The sequence below is a fragment of the Cryptomeria japonica genome, chromosome 5, assembly GCF_030272615.1.
Source record: "Cryptomeria japonica chromosome 5, Sugi_1.0, whole genome shotgun sequence".
NCBI classification, from domain to species: Eukaryota; Viridiplantae; Streptophyta; class Pinopsida; order Cupressales; family Cupressaceae; genus Cryptomeria; species Cryptomeria japonica.
Genome location: NC_081409.1, coordinates 780,004,529 through 780,023,349, shown reverse-complemented (window position 1 = coordinate 780,023,349; position 18,821 = coordinate 780,004,529). Strand labels below are relative to the sequence as shown.

Genomic DNA, 18,821 nt, shown 5'->3' with positions numbered 1-18,821 from the left:
TGAAGCTGCTCATATTTTAATTGTTAATTTTGAGATACAGGGTAGGTTCAGAGAAAATGCATCAAATCATCTTCATTAACCAATCTTTTCCAGTAAGTGACTCAGCACATTGGCTTTCATATGTTTGATCTTTAAAAAAATTTCATAAAAAAAAATTAACGTTATATATAATAAATATTCAAAGCTCTGGATTGACAAACTACATTCAAAGTCTCTGGATTAACAAACCAAAATAAAATTCATCTATTTCATGGATTATGGAGACTCCATGATATTAAATATCATATTTCAATAAAATCTGAAGAGAAAATAACAAAAATTTGGTCCTTCTGATGTGTCCCTTAAGCCTTTGTACATTTAACATCTCTGCCTGTATCATAAAAGCTCTTTCTGAATATATGAAAAGAAAAGCCCCAGTATTTCTAAATAATTACTTTTATTGGTCAAAATTATTCATAAAATATTTTAAAACAGCACCATGGCTCTGTAAACTATGAAAACTTATCCCTGTGTGGAAGAATCCTGCAAGCAGCCTGTAACAAAGAGAATTACAACCGACAACGGATCAAGCAAACTGCTGATAGATCTACCTTGGACTCAGAGTGTTTGGAAGACTCTGTGATACCCCTGAAAGGGAAGGCCCTGTGGTAAACGAAGTGTGAGCATATGATGGTACAGGCATTGTAGGGGGGAGAACAGGTGCTGCAATTTCAAAATTCAGTAACCTCATCACTTGCCTCATTTTGGGCCGACTAGCAGCATCTGGATGAGAACACCACAACCCTACCACCATCAATCGTTCCATCTCTTCCTTTACAAACCCTGCATTAAATCTTACATCTGCACCCTCCAATAATCTACCTTGACCATACAGATCCCATGCCCATGCTACAACCCGCATGTCGAACTCCACCAAACTCTCATCTATTGCTTTCTTGCCAGAGGCTATTTCTAGAGCCACGGCCCCAAAGCTGTAAACATCAGATTCACGGCTAGTTTTTCCTGATGCCACACATTCAGGAGCCAAATATCCCAATGTACCCGCAGCCCGGGTAGTCTGAGCTAGACGCTCATGTCTTACCATCCGAGCTATGCCAAAATCCCCAAGCTTTGCACTGAAATTGTTATCCAGCAAAATATTACTGGACTTGACATCTCTGTGCAGAACACATTCATCCCATTCTTCATGAAGATACAGCAGTGCACTTGCTATTTCATTAGCTATTTTATACCTGATATTCCACTGCAACACTCGAGGCTCCTCTTCTTCTTCTGCTGTTGTTGTTTCTTCTTCTTCTCCTCTAATGAAAATATGTCTGTCTAGGCTTCCATTAGGCATATAATCATAAACCAAAAGCAACTGGTCTCGTTCATGGCACCACCCAAAGAGTTGAAGAAGATTTCGATGTCTCAAACGACTAACGATACTCACTTCTGAAATGAATTCCTTAATCCCTTGCCTTGAACCTTCTGAGATGCGCTTTACAGCCACAATCTCATTTGTTTCAACAAGGTTGCATTTATATACTCCTCCAAATCCTCCCTGCCCAAGCTTTTGAGCTTCCCCGAAATTATTAGTTCCAGCTACTAGATCATCCAGCTTAAACCGTCGGGGAATGTGGTATAGAAGCTTGTCGAGATCCATGTCTGCTAACTTTTGCCCTCTAATGGATGCACCTCTCTTTCTTCTGAATAAACAGTAGCCCCATAATGTGATACAAACCACAATACCAGATCCAACACCCAGAAATATTTTTACAAAAGTTCTGATTTGTTTCCGGTCTTTTTCCTTCGAGCTCATCTCTGAACCATTTGCACTTCCGTTGAAACCCGCTGAAGCGTTTTTGGGGTACAAGATGCTCTTGAAGCTCCATGAAAAGATCCTGTGGGTTTCATTCGAGTTTACAGCTGCAGACGAAAAACCCATCACAATATTTCCTCTTAAAAGTGCAGACAAATTTACATTCTGTGATAAAATGCAATTTTGGGGGGACTTAGAACTTTGAGACCCACTAGCAAGATATACATCGAGCATTTGTGTTTGACTGTTGTAGTCAATCCATGCATCCCATACTCTCCCCTTGTGTAGATCAGAAACACTCGTGTTTTGCAAATAATGATATTCTGAAAAATTACGGGCAATAGTTCCTACAATATTCCGCCTGCTGTCAAATGCTACAGCAAATACAGCAGGTATCACATCAAGCCTATCTCCAGCAAGGCCAAATAAACCCTGGGTTTTGAATTGTGGAATAGCGTAAGCATATCCTACATATGTGAGAAAGAAGGCTATTCCGTCGCCCTGAGAATCTTCTTTATCAGAATACATAGAAAAAACGAAGTGCGTGCTGAAATTGGCTATAGATAAAGCCTGGATAGTCTCATTATAAACAATTCTTCCAGATGATTGAAGCTTGCTGCTATTTGTAAGATGGACAACATTATAGGAGACTCCAGCATCGCCCACAATGGAAATTCTATCTGTTTCGGACTCAGTGAATTCAGGAAAGTTGAAGCTTAGATCTCTTTCTGAATTCCCACTAAGACCAGGAAAATAGAGCAAACAGACCACACAAATTAATTCAGAAAAAAGTAATTTCGCCATGATTCATTGAATCATGCTATGGATGAGAAAAGAACTTCTGCATCCTATGGGGACGTCTGAAGGCCAAATTGTCTCTGAGAAAATTTAGAAGAAGATAAGTGTGATGTAATACACAGTGTGTGTTTCAACTTTTGTTAATATAAATAAACGTGATTTGACAAACCTGATTGTAGGCCTGCGGTGGAGTAATTTGGCGATTTCGTTCTAATTTGACTTTTAGGGGAAAAGGCATGGGGCCCCTCTTCCCCGCACAGAATTCGTTTCGCTGTATTCAAAAGATGCTGTTTCTACAGACTTAAAACTACTCAAAAATAATTGCTTCAAGCATTCGAGTACCTTAGTTATAGTGGGGATGGTTCATGGTGGGGCACAGTCTATGGGGTTGAAGTGTATTTATAATTCTTAATTTATAAATACATTATGAGGCCAATGCATTCTATGGGTCTCATAGTCAGAAGGTTGTGGCTGAGCTAGAGTTGATAGTCTAGGTCTCACTTTTTGATCATATAATATTCAATTATAAATATAAAGTTTTCTTTTTTCTACGACTTTTATTCAAATATGAAAAAAAGTACATGTTACATTAACTATGGGTCCACTTAAAGATTGGGTAATTATTTTTTAATTTTTTATAATTAAGTGAATGAAAATAGATATTTATATTTCTATTATAAAACCACTTTTATACAAATACTGATATGACATGTACAAACCAGTTTACATTTCATCTACCATAAACATTATAGATGACCAACTTGTATACATGTCACCAAGTTACAAAAAATGGAGTTTCACTTTTCATCCCTAGATGACCAAGTTCGTGTACCACCATGTCCACTTATACCCCTCTTTCTCTAGATTTACCTTGCAATAATTGAAAAAAAAATACTCAAACTTGTCAAGAGCAAATATCTCTAGTGGAAATAGGAGTTGATAGTCTAGGCCTCACTTTTTGACAATATAACACTCAATTATAAATATAAAGTTCGCCTTTTTCTCAAATTTTATTTAGAATATAAAAACAGAGGTACATATTATATATATCAACTGTGGGTCCAATCAAAGATTAGGTAATTACTTCCAACTTCCCAAAATTAGGTGATTGAAAATAGATATTTATATTTCTATTATAAAACCACTTTTATACAAATATTTCAAAAGAAAATCATGAAATATATGAATCTTAAAAACATATGGAACATTTTTATATAATATTATTTTTATAACAAAGTTATGAAATATACATACCTTGGAAGCTGCAATAGGTGTATGAAATAAGTCTCCAACAAGTGTCTTAAATTGTGAAATGTGCAATCTACAATTATAAAAATACAATACAAAGTATAGGTGACTTGTATAAATAGGCATTTGAGGGTAATTTGTAGAGAAAATGGAAAAATTTGGAACACTAGATGGAATTTGTATAGGAATACATTAAACTAATGAGATAACATATATGAATTGTAAGTTAGATGTTATGTATCAATGTAATTTGAGAGGTTAGAAATGGCATTGACAATAATAATTAATGGTTGACTTGAGAGTTGTTTTAGAGAATTTAGAACTTGTGATGTTGAAAGAGTTGATCCATTAATAGAGGATATGTGTGCTCCAATAGAAACACCTAATTTGCCAAACCAGCAAACTCCAACAGAAACAGTGTTGTGCCAGACTAACATACTAATGTTGAAGCACGTCACTTTCTCTACCCACTGCACTAGAGAAACCATCATGATTGTTGAATATATATCTTTAAAAAATTACTATTTTAAATATAAAATTTGTATATATATAGTTCCCTTGACATTGGCATTGTTGCTACACACACACACATATACGTATATATATATATATATATATATATATATATATATATATATATATATATATATATATATATATATATATATATATGCTTGCATCATTATAGCATTGATTTAATCAGTTTGCAACTAAGTATTAAATATTTATATAATAATGGAATTTAAAGTGATATATAACCCGTACAGCCATACATACATACATTACTTGCATGCATGCATACATACATACATACATACATATACATAATTATAGGGATTATATATCACTTGAAGCACCATTAGAATATAAATGTTTATAGCCTTTATACAAACTAATATAATTTGTGAAAGGTTATATATGGATTGAAATAGTAATTTCATATATGTAATTCTTAATGTAATTGAATAACAAGCATACAATACATAGAATCCACTTCAATGTAATTGAACGATTTTATAAATAAATCTAAATGACAACTTCATACATGTAAAAGTTAGTTTAATTGAGCAAAAAGCAATAAATATGTATAATCCACTTAAATGTGAATGAACAATTGCTTTGCTAACATGGACCCATAACACAACATTCAATTCAGAGTTTTGGTTGAAGTGTGCTCTACTATAAATAGATGATGTAGCTTGAAACAATATTTCAAAAGCATATCATTGGAAATGATCACTTGAATGTAAATGAATGTCACCAATTTCCAATTTTGAAAATGTAACAGTAGGTGCAATCGAACGATGACAATAGAATAAGGTTATAATTCACTTGAATGTAATTGAACAATGATTATTTTCAATATTGACCAAAATATTTGGTTACCAAATTTGATATCATAAATAGTCAATTGTAAAATAAATATTATGCAATCATATCCCCAATTCTAACTTTTAAAAATTAGAAACCTTAAGGATACCTCCCAGTCTACATGCAATAAAATTATTCATTGATCTAAGAGGAATAAAACCCTTAGCTTATTATGTGTGTGTAGTTTTATATTTATAAAACCCTTAATTGATACACACAGAGACATGTATATATGTATACATGTATACATCCAATATATGCATATACATGTATAGTATATGTATACATGTACGCATACTTGTATGTATGTATGTATGTATGTATGTATGTATGCATATGTCCTTGTACTTGTTCAATCTACATATATGTTTAGCATGGTATTTAGATGCCAATTTTTTTAGGTTTATAACTCCTAAGGCATTAATCACTATTAGAGAGTCCCCTTCAATAACTATTTTTTTTAATCCAAGTCTCACAACTTCTTGGAGGCCAAGGAGGATGACTTGTAATTCAGTTGCATTGTTTGTGTTTGGAGAAAAGGGAATGCTTATTTTACTCAAAACTTCACCTTTGCAATTTCTATAAACATACCAAACGCCACTATTGTCGAGGTTGAATATAGAGACACTATTCAAATTCAATTCTAAATCGATCGTCATTTATAGAAGAGAATTTTACTTGTAATAAAAAATAGAGCTAAGATTAACCTTAGAAACACCTTGAATGGAGGACCCCATTCTCATCTTTAATGTTATATAATGTTGTGCTAATTTTATTCTCAACTTCAAAAAAAAAATTAAATATTGATTGAGATTATTTCATTTTTATTTTTAATTTATGATGTCATGATTAAAATTTTTTTTTTTTTTTGATAAAAGTGGAGAATCTACTAAACTTATATTTTACTCATAAAAATGTTTACATCAGGTTCAAAAAAGGCATACCAGTAAGAAAGAACCCGCAAGAAAACCTCCAGTTGTAGCCTTCAAAAAAATAAAAACTAGGCACTACCCTTACATCATTTGTTGATGTCCAGTCAGATCACCCAACCCCCTACCTCTAAAAATTATACAAGGGTCCCATAGGACATTTACAAAAAACCAGACTACCGCCAAATAAAAGGCTGAACAAAAATGCCATCAGGATTACATGAAGGACCACCAAGGAGGTAATAGTGATGTAGAAGTTCTTGCCAAAACCATATTGAAACACTCGAGCATAATAGTAGCCAAAGAACCTCCAAAAATTCATCAACAAAAACCATACCACCAACTCCAAAAAACAGTCAGATATCCAAAAACCAAGAGCTAGTGCTCTCCTCCGAAGGATCATGAGCTGAAACCGGAGGAGGAATAACCCTTAGAGGAAAAGCCAAACAAAAAGGAGAAGAGAACAAAAATCCCAAAGTGATCAACGAGTGCAAGGCCTCAAAAATGACCCAAGCTTTATCTACATACTGATCAAGAGCTAGATACAGCAGAAAATCCATAGAAGCCCGTGTATCTTCCATGGAATCACATATCAATCCCATTCTTAATTCATGCAATAATTGACTAGACCAACCATTAACCATGAGCTCATGGCGAGGAATAAACCCACCATAATAAAAGGACCCCACATCAAAACGAAAATCAACCAATGCAGAAGAAACCAAGTCCCAATTACATATTGTCGAAAAAATGAACATGGAAACCAAGAGGCAGACCAAATCATCATCGAGTAAAACATCATAACAAATTGTGACAAACTGAGACAGAAGCTCAGCATAAGAAATATGAGGGAAAACTGCCAACCATCGACACCCCAGAAGTCTGCGGAATTCAAAATCCACCGCAGGGGAAAACAAATTAAAGACCTGACCAAGCTTGACAGAATTATCCACATTCTCTTCCTTCGATATCCTAGCTTCTAGAAACACTTTGTATGTCCTAGTGGTCAGAGAAGACAACATTTGTAGGAGGAAGAGCTCCAATAAAAACCACAGAAGTATAAAACATAAAATGTTGCTTAATTCATAATAAAACAAGATAACACATGAAAATATAAATGAGAAAACTGCCCTTAACTTCTCATAATGACGAGAACATCAATGCAAAATATCCATTACAAACTTCCTTGATTTAAATATTTCACATGGGATAACAACCCTGAAACTGACAACCATAAATGAAAATCCAGAAGGAGAGGACGCTACCCCTAAACAATGATTATCGCATAAAGCCAAATCTACCATGGTCGTAAACTCACACAAGGCGACCAACGATGCAGTAACAAAACTTTAACAAATAATAATAGCCCAGGATTGTACTACACATTTAAAGAGTAACAAGCATGCCACAACTCATGAAGGACCGAAAAAAAAAGATGCTCAAAACACACAAATGCCGCCACCCTTGAAAATATCATGAACAATCACATCCTCACCCTATAATTGGCATTATAAATGACTAATACTTAAAGTAGAAATATTGTTTCTACATCAGATAAAAGGTGCATACAAAGTCATCCATAAAGTAAAAAAAGAGGATGAACCTAAGCAATCAAGGAAGGTGGGCCACCTTTTAACCAGAGACAAGACATCCCAATACCTTCCACATAACCTTGAGGAATATCCCTTACCTCAACAGTATTTTAATTGATCTTTAGTTGCACATTTGGCAAAAACTACAATTTACCTACTAACCATACCTCATGGGATATACACACCATCATCTAGCCGAGAAGCAAATTGTAAGAACACACCATATGTAAACAAAAAACATAATAGAGCCTATCATCCTCCTATCTACACATGTGGTGCAAATAAAATCCAATGAGAGTAAAGGATAACATGAATACCTCAAGAGATAATGGAAGAAGATAAACCCAAATCAATTACCTTAAACCCTTAGATTAGATCAAATACCCGAGAAGAATATCTTGAGGAATGTCACTTGCCTCCACATTATTAATTGTCAACCATTACCTTCCACATAACCTTGAGGAATATCCCTTACCTCAAGAGTAATTAAATTAACCTTTAGAATGATTTGCAACATTCGGTGAAAACTGCAATTTACCATACCTCATGGGATATACACACCATTATCTAGCCCAGAAGCAAAATTGTAAGAACACACCATATTTAAACAAAAACATAATAAAGCCTATCATCCTCCTATCTACACATGTGGTGCAAATAAAATCTGATCAATGTAAAGGATAACATGAATACCTCAAGAGATAATGGAAGAAGATAAAACCAAAACAATTACCTTAAACCCTTAGATTAGATCCTATACCTGAGAACAATATCTTGAGGAATGTCACTTACCTCCACATTCTTAAAATGAGCATCGAAGTCAATTGCAATATTAGCCAAAAAAAATGCAAGCTTATTCAGTTCTCTAAAACAATGAGATATCGAGAATGTATCAAAGAATGACAACTTCTCCAAAATATGATCTAATATGTACTTCAAATGCCAACAATTGCTCTTACTGCTCAAAACACTCTGAATAATGACCATCAAATCGCCCTGAATTAATAGGTTTTTAATCCCTAAAGACATAGCCAAATCAATCCCTAGGGACAAAGCTTGGCATTCAGCAAAATTGTTTGACTGGGAACCAAGGGCATGACACTGAGCAGCTATTAAGACTGCATTGTGATCAAAAATAGCCATACCAGCCCCAGCCAGCCCCAAGTTAGCCCTAGAAGTTCCATCAAAATGAAGCTTGAAATGGCCCAGAGGAGGAGGATCCCATCTAGCAGCAAGTCTCTTATTAATAGTAACAAGACCTTTTGCGACAGACCCATGAGAAGGGATGGTAAAGAGAGATTTCCAAGTCCTTGTAATCCTACCATCCCAATGATAGAAGGATGTCAAATTCTCCAAATTCTTATGAATATATGACAGAGCCACCTCTAAGATAGAAGCCTCAATCTTGATTAAAATGTCAGAGAGCGAGGCTGATAGCTTTCTAAAAATCCTATTATTTCTCTCTAACCATATGTTTGAAATGATAATTGAAGGAGGGATGAGCCAGAGACAAGCATAAAAGGATGAGGGAAACAAGATAGGCCAGGCTCTAAAGTGGGAGAGAAGGTCATTGCCAATAACAAAAGACAGTCCTAGTTTCTCAAACAGCCATTGCCAACATCCAAAAGAAAAATCACAGTGAAGAAACAGGTGAAAGGAAGATTCCAAATTCTTATTACACAAAACACAAGGAAAAACAACAGTCAATCCCATCATATCTAATCTCATCCCTGTAAGAACCATGTCTTGTACAGCAAGCCAAGCAAATACACCTGCCTTCGGAAGGCAAGCTGAATGCCAGAACAATTTAAAGGCCCAGGAAGAAAATTCCTTAGCCAAATAAGGGATTTATATCCATCTTTCATAGAGTATTTGCTTGATACACTCTTAGTCCAAATAAGATCATCTTCCCTCTCAGACAAGATGACAACTCTATCTTTGAGGACATTACAAAATTCTACTTTCAAACTAAGGTCAACATTCAGACAATCAATTGATTTCCATTTAGCCATCTTCACATGACCACTTTGTACAATATCAAAATAATCGGACAAAAAAATTCCCCATCTAACAGAAAGGATTGACTTCAATGGGGTCAAATCCCTAATGGAGTACAATAACCATTCCAAGCATCATCCCAAAATCTAGCTTTACTACCATTATGCACAACCCAAGAAAGATGGGGCAACAAGACACTTCTACATTTAACCAAAAAAATCCAAATAGCCGACCCATGGGGCAAACTCGAAGCACGAAAAACACACTCTCTTGCCCCATTATTAAAATACTTAGCAAACATGATCTTATCCCAGAGGGAATCTAGTTTATCATACAATTTCCAAACTAGCTTAGCCCCCAAGGCCAGATTCTGATTCTCCAAGCTTCTAATCCCTGACCCACCAAGTTCTTTTGGAAGACAGACTTTATCCCAAGCTAGCAAGGGGATCCTACATTTCCCATCCTTACTATTATTCCAAAAAAAGGATCTCAGAGTATCCTTCAAACTAACAAGAATAGACTTAGGAGCTTTGAGAATTGACATTAAGTAAATTGGCACTGCATTCAACACAAACTTAATCAGAATAATTTTCCCTGTCACAGAAAGCCATTTGTGGTTCCAGGACAAGATTTTCTTTGATATCCCTAAAATTACTTTATCCTAAAATCCCACCTTGTCCTTTTTAACAAAAAAGGGGATCCCAAGGTAGTTGCAAGGAAAATCCCCAAGTTGGAAACCCCAAAACTTCTAAAGCCTACCCTGAATCAAGGAGTGAGTGTTTAAGAAGAATATCTTAGACTTGTCCTTATTGACCTTCTGTCCAAAAAATGAAGCATAATTCTTAATCACTTGATCAATAATTCTAGCCTCCTTCAAAGATGCATTGCCAAACAAAAGGGTGTCATTAGCAAAAAGGCAATGGGAAATCCTCTGGTCAAAGTTTTGAATTTGGATCCCCTTCCATAAACCACTCAATCGAACTGCTCTAATTGCCCAACTCAAAGATTCAACTAGTAATATAAACAAGAAAGGGGACAAGGGATCCCCTTGCCTCAAACCCCTAGAAGAATGGAAGAACCCACAAGGAGACCCATTAATAAGAATCGAGAATCTAGCCAAGGAGATGCATGACATGATCCATTTTATCCAAGCCAATGAGAAACCCAGCCTCAACAAGACAACTTTTAACACATTTCATTCGACCCTGTCATATGTCTTCATCATATCTAACTTTAGGATCATGGCAGGACATTTCTGAACTGATATTGAATGAAGAACCTCATGAGCAACTATTGCCCCCTCTGCTTTTTCCCTTTTTGGAAAAAAATGTCCTTGCCCTAAAGAAATAATTTTTGGTAAAAGTTTAGTCAATCTCATAGAAATCGCTTTTGCGAAGATCTTGTAGAGGGTATTACATAAAGCTATAGGATGAAAATCTGCAAAAGTTTTAGGGTCCTCCTTCTTAGGTATAATGACTATCAAGGTAGTATTCATTTCCTTAAGGATCGACCTATTTCGTCTAGCTTCCTCAAGAGCCAAAAGAACATCCGGACCCACAAAATCCCAACATTTCTAAAAGAATAAAGGAGTGAATGCATCAGGCCTGGGTGCCTTGTCCAGATTCATAGCAAAAACAGCCCCCCTAACATCTTCTAATGAAAAAGGAGACATTAACATTCTATTGTCATCAAGAGAAATTAAAGAGGAAATGTGAGATGTGATATTATTAGAGACATCATTACTTTCAGATGAAAGTAGATTCTTAAAAAACTTAACTGCTTCACTAGAAATGTCCTCTAACTCAGAAAGAATATTCCCATGACAGTCCTGAATACAAGTAATCCTACTCCTAGCCCTTTTCATTTTAGTGGTAGAATGGAAAAAATTTGTATTTTTATCCCCATCAACTAACCATAACTCCCTTGATTTTTGTCTCCAATATACCTCCTCTCTCACCAAAATTTATTCTAACTCACTCCTAAGAGACTTAATTTCATCAAACACCCTAGAACCCATACCATGTAGAATCACATGCCTATTCAATACTTCAATCATATCCAAAATCCTTTGCTTTTCTTAAAAGATATTCTTAAAATGCAGAGAATTCCACTCCCTAATATTTTTCTTTAAAAATCTGATCTTCTTAACAATCTGAAACATTCTAGACCCTCTAACCAATGAAGCCTCACCCCACTATTGCTGAAGAAGGGTTAGGAAAGGAGGATCCCTAAACCACATGGGTTCAAACTTAAAAGGCAACTTATGAGAAGATCTATCTTTTAAAATAGAGAGGGAAATAGGAAAGTGATCTGACCCTGACAAAGGAAGGATAGAAGAAAAAAAATCAATATCTGAGTCAAACCAATTGCAAGAAAGTAAAAATCTATCCAATCTCTCCGCAATTTGAGAGAAATTCTTCCTCATGTTTGTCCATGTGAAAAGACTATTATTTGGCTTATAGTCAAAAAGAGACATATCAGAAATAAATGTATTAAAATCATCCATAGATTTCTTATTAGGGCAAATACCCTCTGTCTTTTCACCTGAATCTAGAATAGCATTGAATTCCCCCCAAAAAATAATAAAAGAATTATCCCTAAGAGGGTATGACACCCTTATGAGTTCTCGCCAAAGGCTGCATTTAGCCAAAACACCCAAGGGGGCATAAATATTAAACAGCCATACTTTGAACATAGAATTTTTGTAAGACACTAATGATAAAATCCAATTAAGATCAGAAGCAACCAATTCTATATCAACCACAAAATCATTCCATAACAAGGCCAAACCCCCCGACACCCCCGAAGCCGGACATGACAGGAATTTCCACCTCTTCCAAGAGGAAAAAACAAACTCAGAACTCTCCAAAGAGAGCTTAGTCTCTTGAAGCATACCTATATCCCACTTAACCAAGTCCAATTGAGACTTGATCAAGAGTCTCTTGTTAGGGGAATTTAAGCCCCTAACATTCCATGAAATAATCCTCATTTCCCTCGAGGGGAGGTCGACACTCCCCTCTTTTCATCCTTAGGGGAAGAAATATTCTCCCCAAAGCTTGTATGTAAGCTCCTCTTAACAGCCACAAATCTAGTGACCGGAGGACTAATTAGGCACTTCCTTTTCTTTTTGAAGGAACTCAAGCAATGACCAATGTTTTTCCCCTTGTCCAAAGACAGGGTTGAGACCTTCTTAACATCGGGAGAAGTAGACAACACTTGTTGAATACCTGCATCAATTTCCAATTGAGTTTTATGATTGTTTGGAGGTCTACCCCTACCCGGAGACACAACAGGGATAGGGAATTTCATCTCAACTTAAGCAATAGGAGGGCCTAAAGGAGAGGATGACATTTTAACTAAAGGTGACCGAGGAGAAGACACCAGTCCCTAGGATTCCACTTTATTTAAAATATCCTGTGCAACATTATTATTGAGAACCTCAAAAGGATTAAAAGAAGGGGAAAGAGGCAAACTCTTATGAATTAAATTCAAATCATTCTCAATAGAACACACAATCCTATCTAAAATCTCCTCATCTAACTGATCCTTGTTACTATTGAGCAAATGCTCAACTTGCTAAACCGTATGTTCATCTGGAGAAATATCTAGAGGCTCCTGAGGCTTGCCAAACCCCAGATTAGGCTTACTATATGCTAACTCTTTTACCTTCTGAATTAGGAGAGCATCATCATGACTTAAGGGAGTAGACTTAATAGGGGCATTATCCCCTACACCTCCATTATGTTGTGGAATATTCATCTGAGCACCTAGCCCTTATAAAGAACCAGAAGCCTTATCACCTACATTTCCATCTAGCCCACCCTCATGAACAAAATTACAATGATTGGGACCTTGAGGGGAGGGAGGTCTTTTCTGATCAGATTGCCAAGAATTACCACCCTGATCCTGACAATCGAGCTTAGAATTAATAACCCCCTCTAGTCCTGCCTGATTTAAATTGTTCAAAGCACTCTCCACCTTATCAGAGGAAGCAATATGGATAGATTGATCAGAATTATTCCCTTCGGAACCCTCCTTTGACTGATAATTAGAATCAAAGAGACATGGATAGAAGGATCTTTAGCAGGAACAGGATTCAAAGGGACATCAAAGCCACCCTTAGTATATGTAACAAATTTGGAGTTATTACGAAAGTCCAAGAACAAAGGGGCATCCGCAACAATCGGATTTTGAATGAGGTCATTATCCAACTTGTCAATAGATTGTTTCCAAATACCCTCATTTGACTTAATATTACATGAAATCGGGCACACGGAAGTAGGGGAAACCAACACATAAATTTTTACCAGAACCTTCCCTTCCACAAAATCAGATTTAGATGTCAAAAACTTCCCAAAATTATCACCTATCGATTTCAAAACTTCTAGGTCCATGAATTCAAAAGGAATTTTAGGCAACCCAAACCAAACCAGAATATTTTTAGGCTTGACCCATTCTAGGACAAAAAAAGGCTTCCAAGCAGATACCATAATCTAATTATTGCCAAACCAATGAAACGGATTCGCGAGAACATCATCCCTAAAATGAGGGGATTCAAAGACAAATACAAAGGAATTCACTGATAATAACTGAAAATAAACTAATGCAGACCAATGTTTCCTCAATTTAGAATGCAACTTAGACAAATTAGTTTGAGGACCCCAGAATTCCCCCAAGAGTGCAACAGAGTGTAACCTTGAAGCCCTTTCTTCCACAAAAGAACCTCTATAATCAAAACACGGAAGAGGAAACCATACCTCTTTCATCAGGGCTTCATCAACCCTTTTACCTTTTACCAGACCTGAAACAGAGTGGACCTTATTACCCGTATTCATTGTATCCTTGCCAACAATTTCCAAGGTGCCCGTTGGTTTGAAAGACACGGATGCCTTAGATGTCTCCATGCTTCCCGCGCCCACCACTTGAGCAAACTACCTCTTATCACCATCGGAAATAACTCTCTGGTTTGTGGTTTTCAAATGATTATGCTTTCCCAGTCCATTACCACCCTGAGCTCACAGATTAAAGCTTACATTGAGATGATGTGGTCTTGGATAATTCTTAAAAAACCCTTGAAAGTATCTTGAAATCGGAAGAAAAAACCTGCTATGTCTGCCTTGGAGCACCTACGGAGCCCTATCCTCCCATTTTCCTTTAGAAAAAACCCATTGAGGCACATGTGGTGGATCCTCCCATGCCACATCTGCCCAAGCATTGAGCTACCTTCTGTCGCCCATTGTAGAGTTTTAACTTACATTTAATGTTAGAAGATATTTGATTTTATAAATTTACTTGCATTTTCTCCAACTAAAATTTTAATTTTAATTTTGAAAAGAGTAAAAAAAATTATTTCTAGACTTTATCTAATTTATTTTTTGTTTCAGAAAGTCAAAAGTTGACAATATGTTTTATTTTTTGGTGATTTTTCTTTTATTGAACCATTTCTTATTACTATGTCGAATTTTACTCCGCTATGAAAATATTTACCAATATTTTGATTGGTATATTAGCTCCATTCTCATTTTTTTATTGTTAAAAGAAGTCATACCCCTTATATTAATTTACAAAATTGCCAACCCTGATGATGGTCATTTTGTTACAAAATTTGTCTTTTATCGACCAACGATTCCTCTGGCATAAATACTACTTTGATTGTTCACATCATGTATCACAATTTACATCCAATATATCCATCTTCATAGGTGTACATAGATATAAATTAAGAGACCTTACATGAATCTTCTTTTTTAGCATAAAACCAAGGTGAAAGACCAATCCACAACACCATTGTTCAAAACCCCTATGATAATCTTAAGGGAGTCTAGTCCCTAATGAGCCCTGTGTCTATAAGGATCCACATTTTCACCTATTACCTCAATTAGGAAAGAGACCTAAGGGTTGTTATACTTCAGAAGCTTTATCGACAAAATCCCCTTGTCACTTCAAAACCCCAAGCCAACGACAACACATAACAAAGTTAAAATGGCCTTAAGGACAACTCCTTGTATTCACCAAGGCGGAGCATAAATAGAACAGACTTTGATGTTATCATTACATTCACCTTTAATTTTACACTTTAAATTCATAAATGTGTCCTCCTACACCATCTTAAGTGCCTACAGAACAATCATAGAATTCATCTTGAAAAAAATCTTCAATTGCTTGTCTAATATGTCCACAATAAAGGCAATCTAGCAAGATTTTACCAAGGAGATCGACATCCAACAATCCTACCATTGTGTGAGGCCAATCATTAATGGTATTGTTTATGGGATTGATATAACGCATCATCCCCATAATGTATTTATAAGTATCGCTTATAAAAACACACTATGGGGTCGATGCATTCTATTGGCCCCATAGCCAAAACTGACATTAACAAAGAATGATGGAAAAAAGGACTTAATGAGCACAACCTAAACCTAATCATATTCATTTATCATGTTCACCCCAAACTCATCAATGGCCAAGTTGGCCAATAAATTTGCATCCTTTCCTATCCACTTTCATGTATACATGGACAATGTTAATATCCTTAAGCTTCTTAAGGAGCTCTGTGCATATTATTAGTATGTATGTAAATGCCAACTTTTTAGGTTTATAATTCTTAAAGCATTAATCACTAGAGGAGAGGGACCAGCAGTTGTGCAGGGTCCAATCTAGTTGTTATAGCAATTGTGATTATTCATACAACCAGTAAAAATAATTAATATTATATCTTGTAAATATTCATTCCATATATTAATCAAAATATTACCAAATATGTGATATATGGAATCAATAATCATACACTTCAAAACTTGTAATCCTCGGGTAAAAAAATCATTTATATAGATATAATTAAATGTTAAATGCGATATATTTTGCTCTAATTAATATATTATTAGTTGTCTATAATAAGTGTATCAATTTTAAATTAATGAATTTTTCTTAAATAATTAAGAGTGTGTGAAAATTAAATGTATCCATTACCTGTTGCATTTTAAAATAAAGGATATAAACATGAGATCCAATATGGACCAATATAGATTCAAAGTGTCACAATTTAACATTTAAATTGTAATTGACAAACATTGCAACTTGTACAAGTTTAAAACCAATATTTAATTTCTAAATTCCCAAATTCAGTGTACAAATACTGGATACTTGTCAAATCTAATACAATTATTCTTTTCTAACATTCTCCAATAAAGTACAACTTTTAGACTGCTTGTCAAAATACAAATATTTGTTAATATTGCCCAACAATGTATAAAAATTGGAGTACTTATCAAATCTAATGTGAGCACTCTCTTCCAACTTTCTTTTGATGAATAGGCCTTCTCTATTAATAAGAAATATTAAAGTACATATTCACAAAAAAAGGCCAGGGGATACAAAATCACCCTGCGAGAGTCACTCGGCCAGTGGTCGGAAACAAAAAACAACAAGCTATTCATCAAAAAACTTCCTCAGGCAACCAAAGAAATGGCAGCTGAGGGAGGAGGATCAGGGTCATCTTTTTTGCCACATACATCAGTGAGGCCAAGAGTTAGGTCTGGCACAGACCACCCATCTTTAGGATGTCTTTCAATTTATACTTCCTCCTGCCTGGGAGGTGAGATCGCCAAAGCCAGGAGAGGAAACTTGGAGGTGGTGGCAGAGGGCCACCCAGAATTAGCAGCAGGAGGAGCAAAGGCCACAGGAGCATCAGAGGGCCACCCTGAGCTGGAGCCATGCCACGACGGGGAAGCCGAGTGGCAGTGCCAAGCAACATCTCTCTCGCCCGAGGGGCGGTGGGGAGGCTAGGACCATGAGATCTAAGAGCGGCGGGCAGAGGAGTTGTGACCACACCGGCGGCCACGGGGTGGAGTACGGTTGGCAGAGACAAAGTCTGGTGGTACTTGGGAAATCATTCAAGGGGCATTACCCAAGTGTTGAAGAAGCTCCTGAAGGTGGGCCACCTCAAGGGCCACCTTGTCAGCTTGAACCTGAATCTACATTAATACATTGTTACAAAGGCAAGCTTTAGCATAAAGCTAAACATTAATATCCAAGTAGCTCTGAGAAAAATAACAACATTTATATCTTTCCAAAGGGTGAAAAGGATCTCCATTCTGAAAGTATGCCATATCTGGGAGAACTTATAGAGGATTCTAGACGAATCACCCAGAAGAGCCATGTGCCAGGAAAATGGCTCAGGCCAAAAAAAGTCATGAATCCAGCTCCAATACTGCTGAACTCTTTTACAGAACCAAAAGAAGTGCATAAAAGTTTTTGGGTGACCACAAAAAGGGCATCGAGGGTCAAACACTCCCAAATGCTTGAGTCTGGAACCCAAAGGAAGACCTTGAAATAGAACACACCAAGCAAAGTGGTGAATCTTAGGCTCGATGATGGTGGACCAGATAGCCAAAAACCTGAATCTCCAGGCAGTCTAGGAAGACTGCAAGTGCCACTGTTGTTTGAGAGTTTGAGTCATAGGCAAGTGAGGAACCAACCAGAGATAACCCATTTTGGGTTTGTAGTTGGTAAAAGGAGTCTAATGATACCACTTCCAGTCTTTCCACCAAGTTCTAACAAACCAAATACCGAGCTTATGAAGCAAATTTGAGGGAAGGGTTGAAACTAGAAGGTCATAAGTCTCCTGATCTGACCGAGATAGGCGAAATTGGACTTGGAGGTCCTCCCAAGACCGGAGGCTCATAGTAGATCTAGAAAAAAGATCCTTAGGGGTACGAATGTCACACTTATGAAAGTGCGGAGCACTGATACCTTGAATTTTGGCCAAAGGCAACGCTTGCATCTGAAAAAGAGGGGACCACCACAGGTTCTGCTGATTCATGGATAAGTTGTCCCAAAAGCCATCGTCAGCCCACCGCAGCCAAGGCTTGATAGCTTCCCAAGCATGCCAGATACTTTTGTCCACAAAAGAACACTATATCTGAACAGGGTATGTCATGGTGAGCAAGGTTTGCAAGCCTATCCCCTTCCAAGCCTTTTAGAAGGAAAGCCTGAAGAAATGTAATGGCACAGAAGAATTTTCTAGACCTCGTCTCCAGATAAGGCTCTGATAAGCCATTTAGCACATAAGGCTAGCCCTTG

General features: G+C 36.4%; 1 protein-coding gene across 2 annotated transcripts; it reads right to left on the bottom strand.

Annotated features, from left to right (window-relative positions):
• Positions 1 to 269: 269 nt before the first annotated feature.
• Positions 270 to 2,901, bottom strand: LOC131062473 (L-type lectin-domain containing receptor kinase IX.2). 2 transcript variants are annotated; one of them, XM_057996134.2, is made up of 2 exons: positions 2,769 to 2,901; positions 270 to 2,679 (listed from the first exon to the last, which is right to left on the bottom strand). In XM_057996134.2, the coding sequence occupies exon 2, from the start codon at positions 2,603 to 2,605 to the stop codon at positions 587 to 589; it is 2,019 nt and encodes a 672-aa protein (XP_057852117.2). In that variant the 5' UTR covers positions 2,606 to 2,679; positions 2,769 to 2,901; the 3' UTR covers positions 270 to 586. The 2 variants fall into 2 exon arrangements, with proteins under 2 accessions (XP_057852117.2, XP_057852119.2); XM_057996136.2 differs by having other exon boundaries at positions 270 to 2,540; positions 2,769 to 2,900.
• Positions 2,902 to 18,821: the final 15,920 nt, after the last annotated feature.

Excerpts from the sequence above, each read along its gene's own strand:
- LOC131062473 (XM_057996134.2), bottom strand. The coding sequence starts at position 2,605 with ATGGCGAAATTACTTTTTTCTGAATTAATTTGTGTGGTCTGTTTGCTC.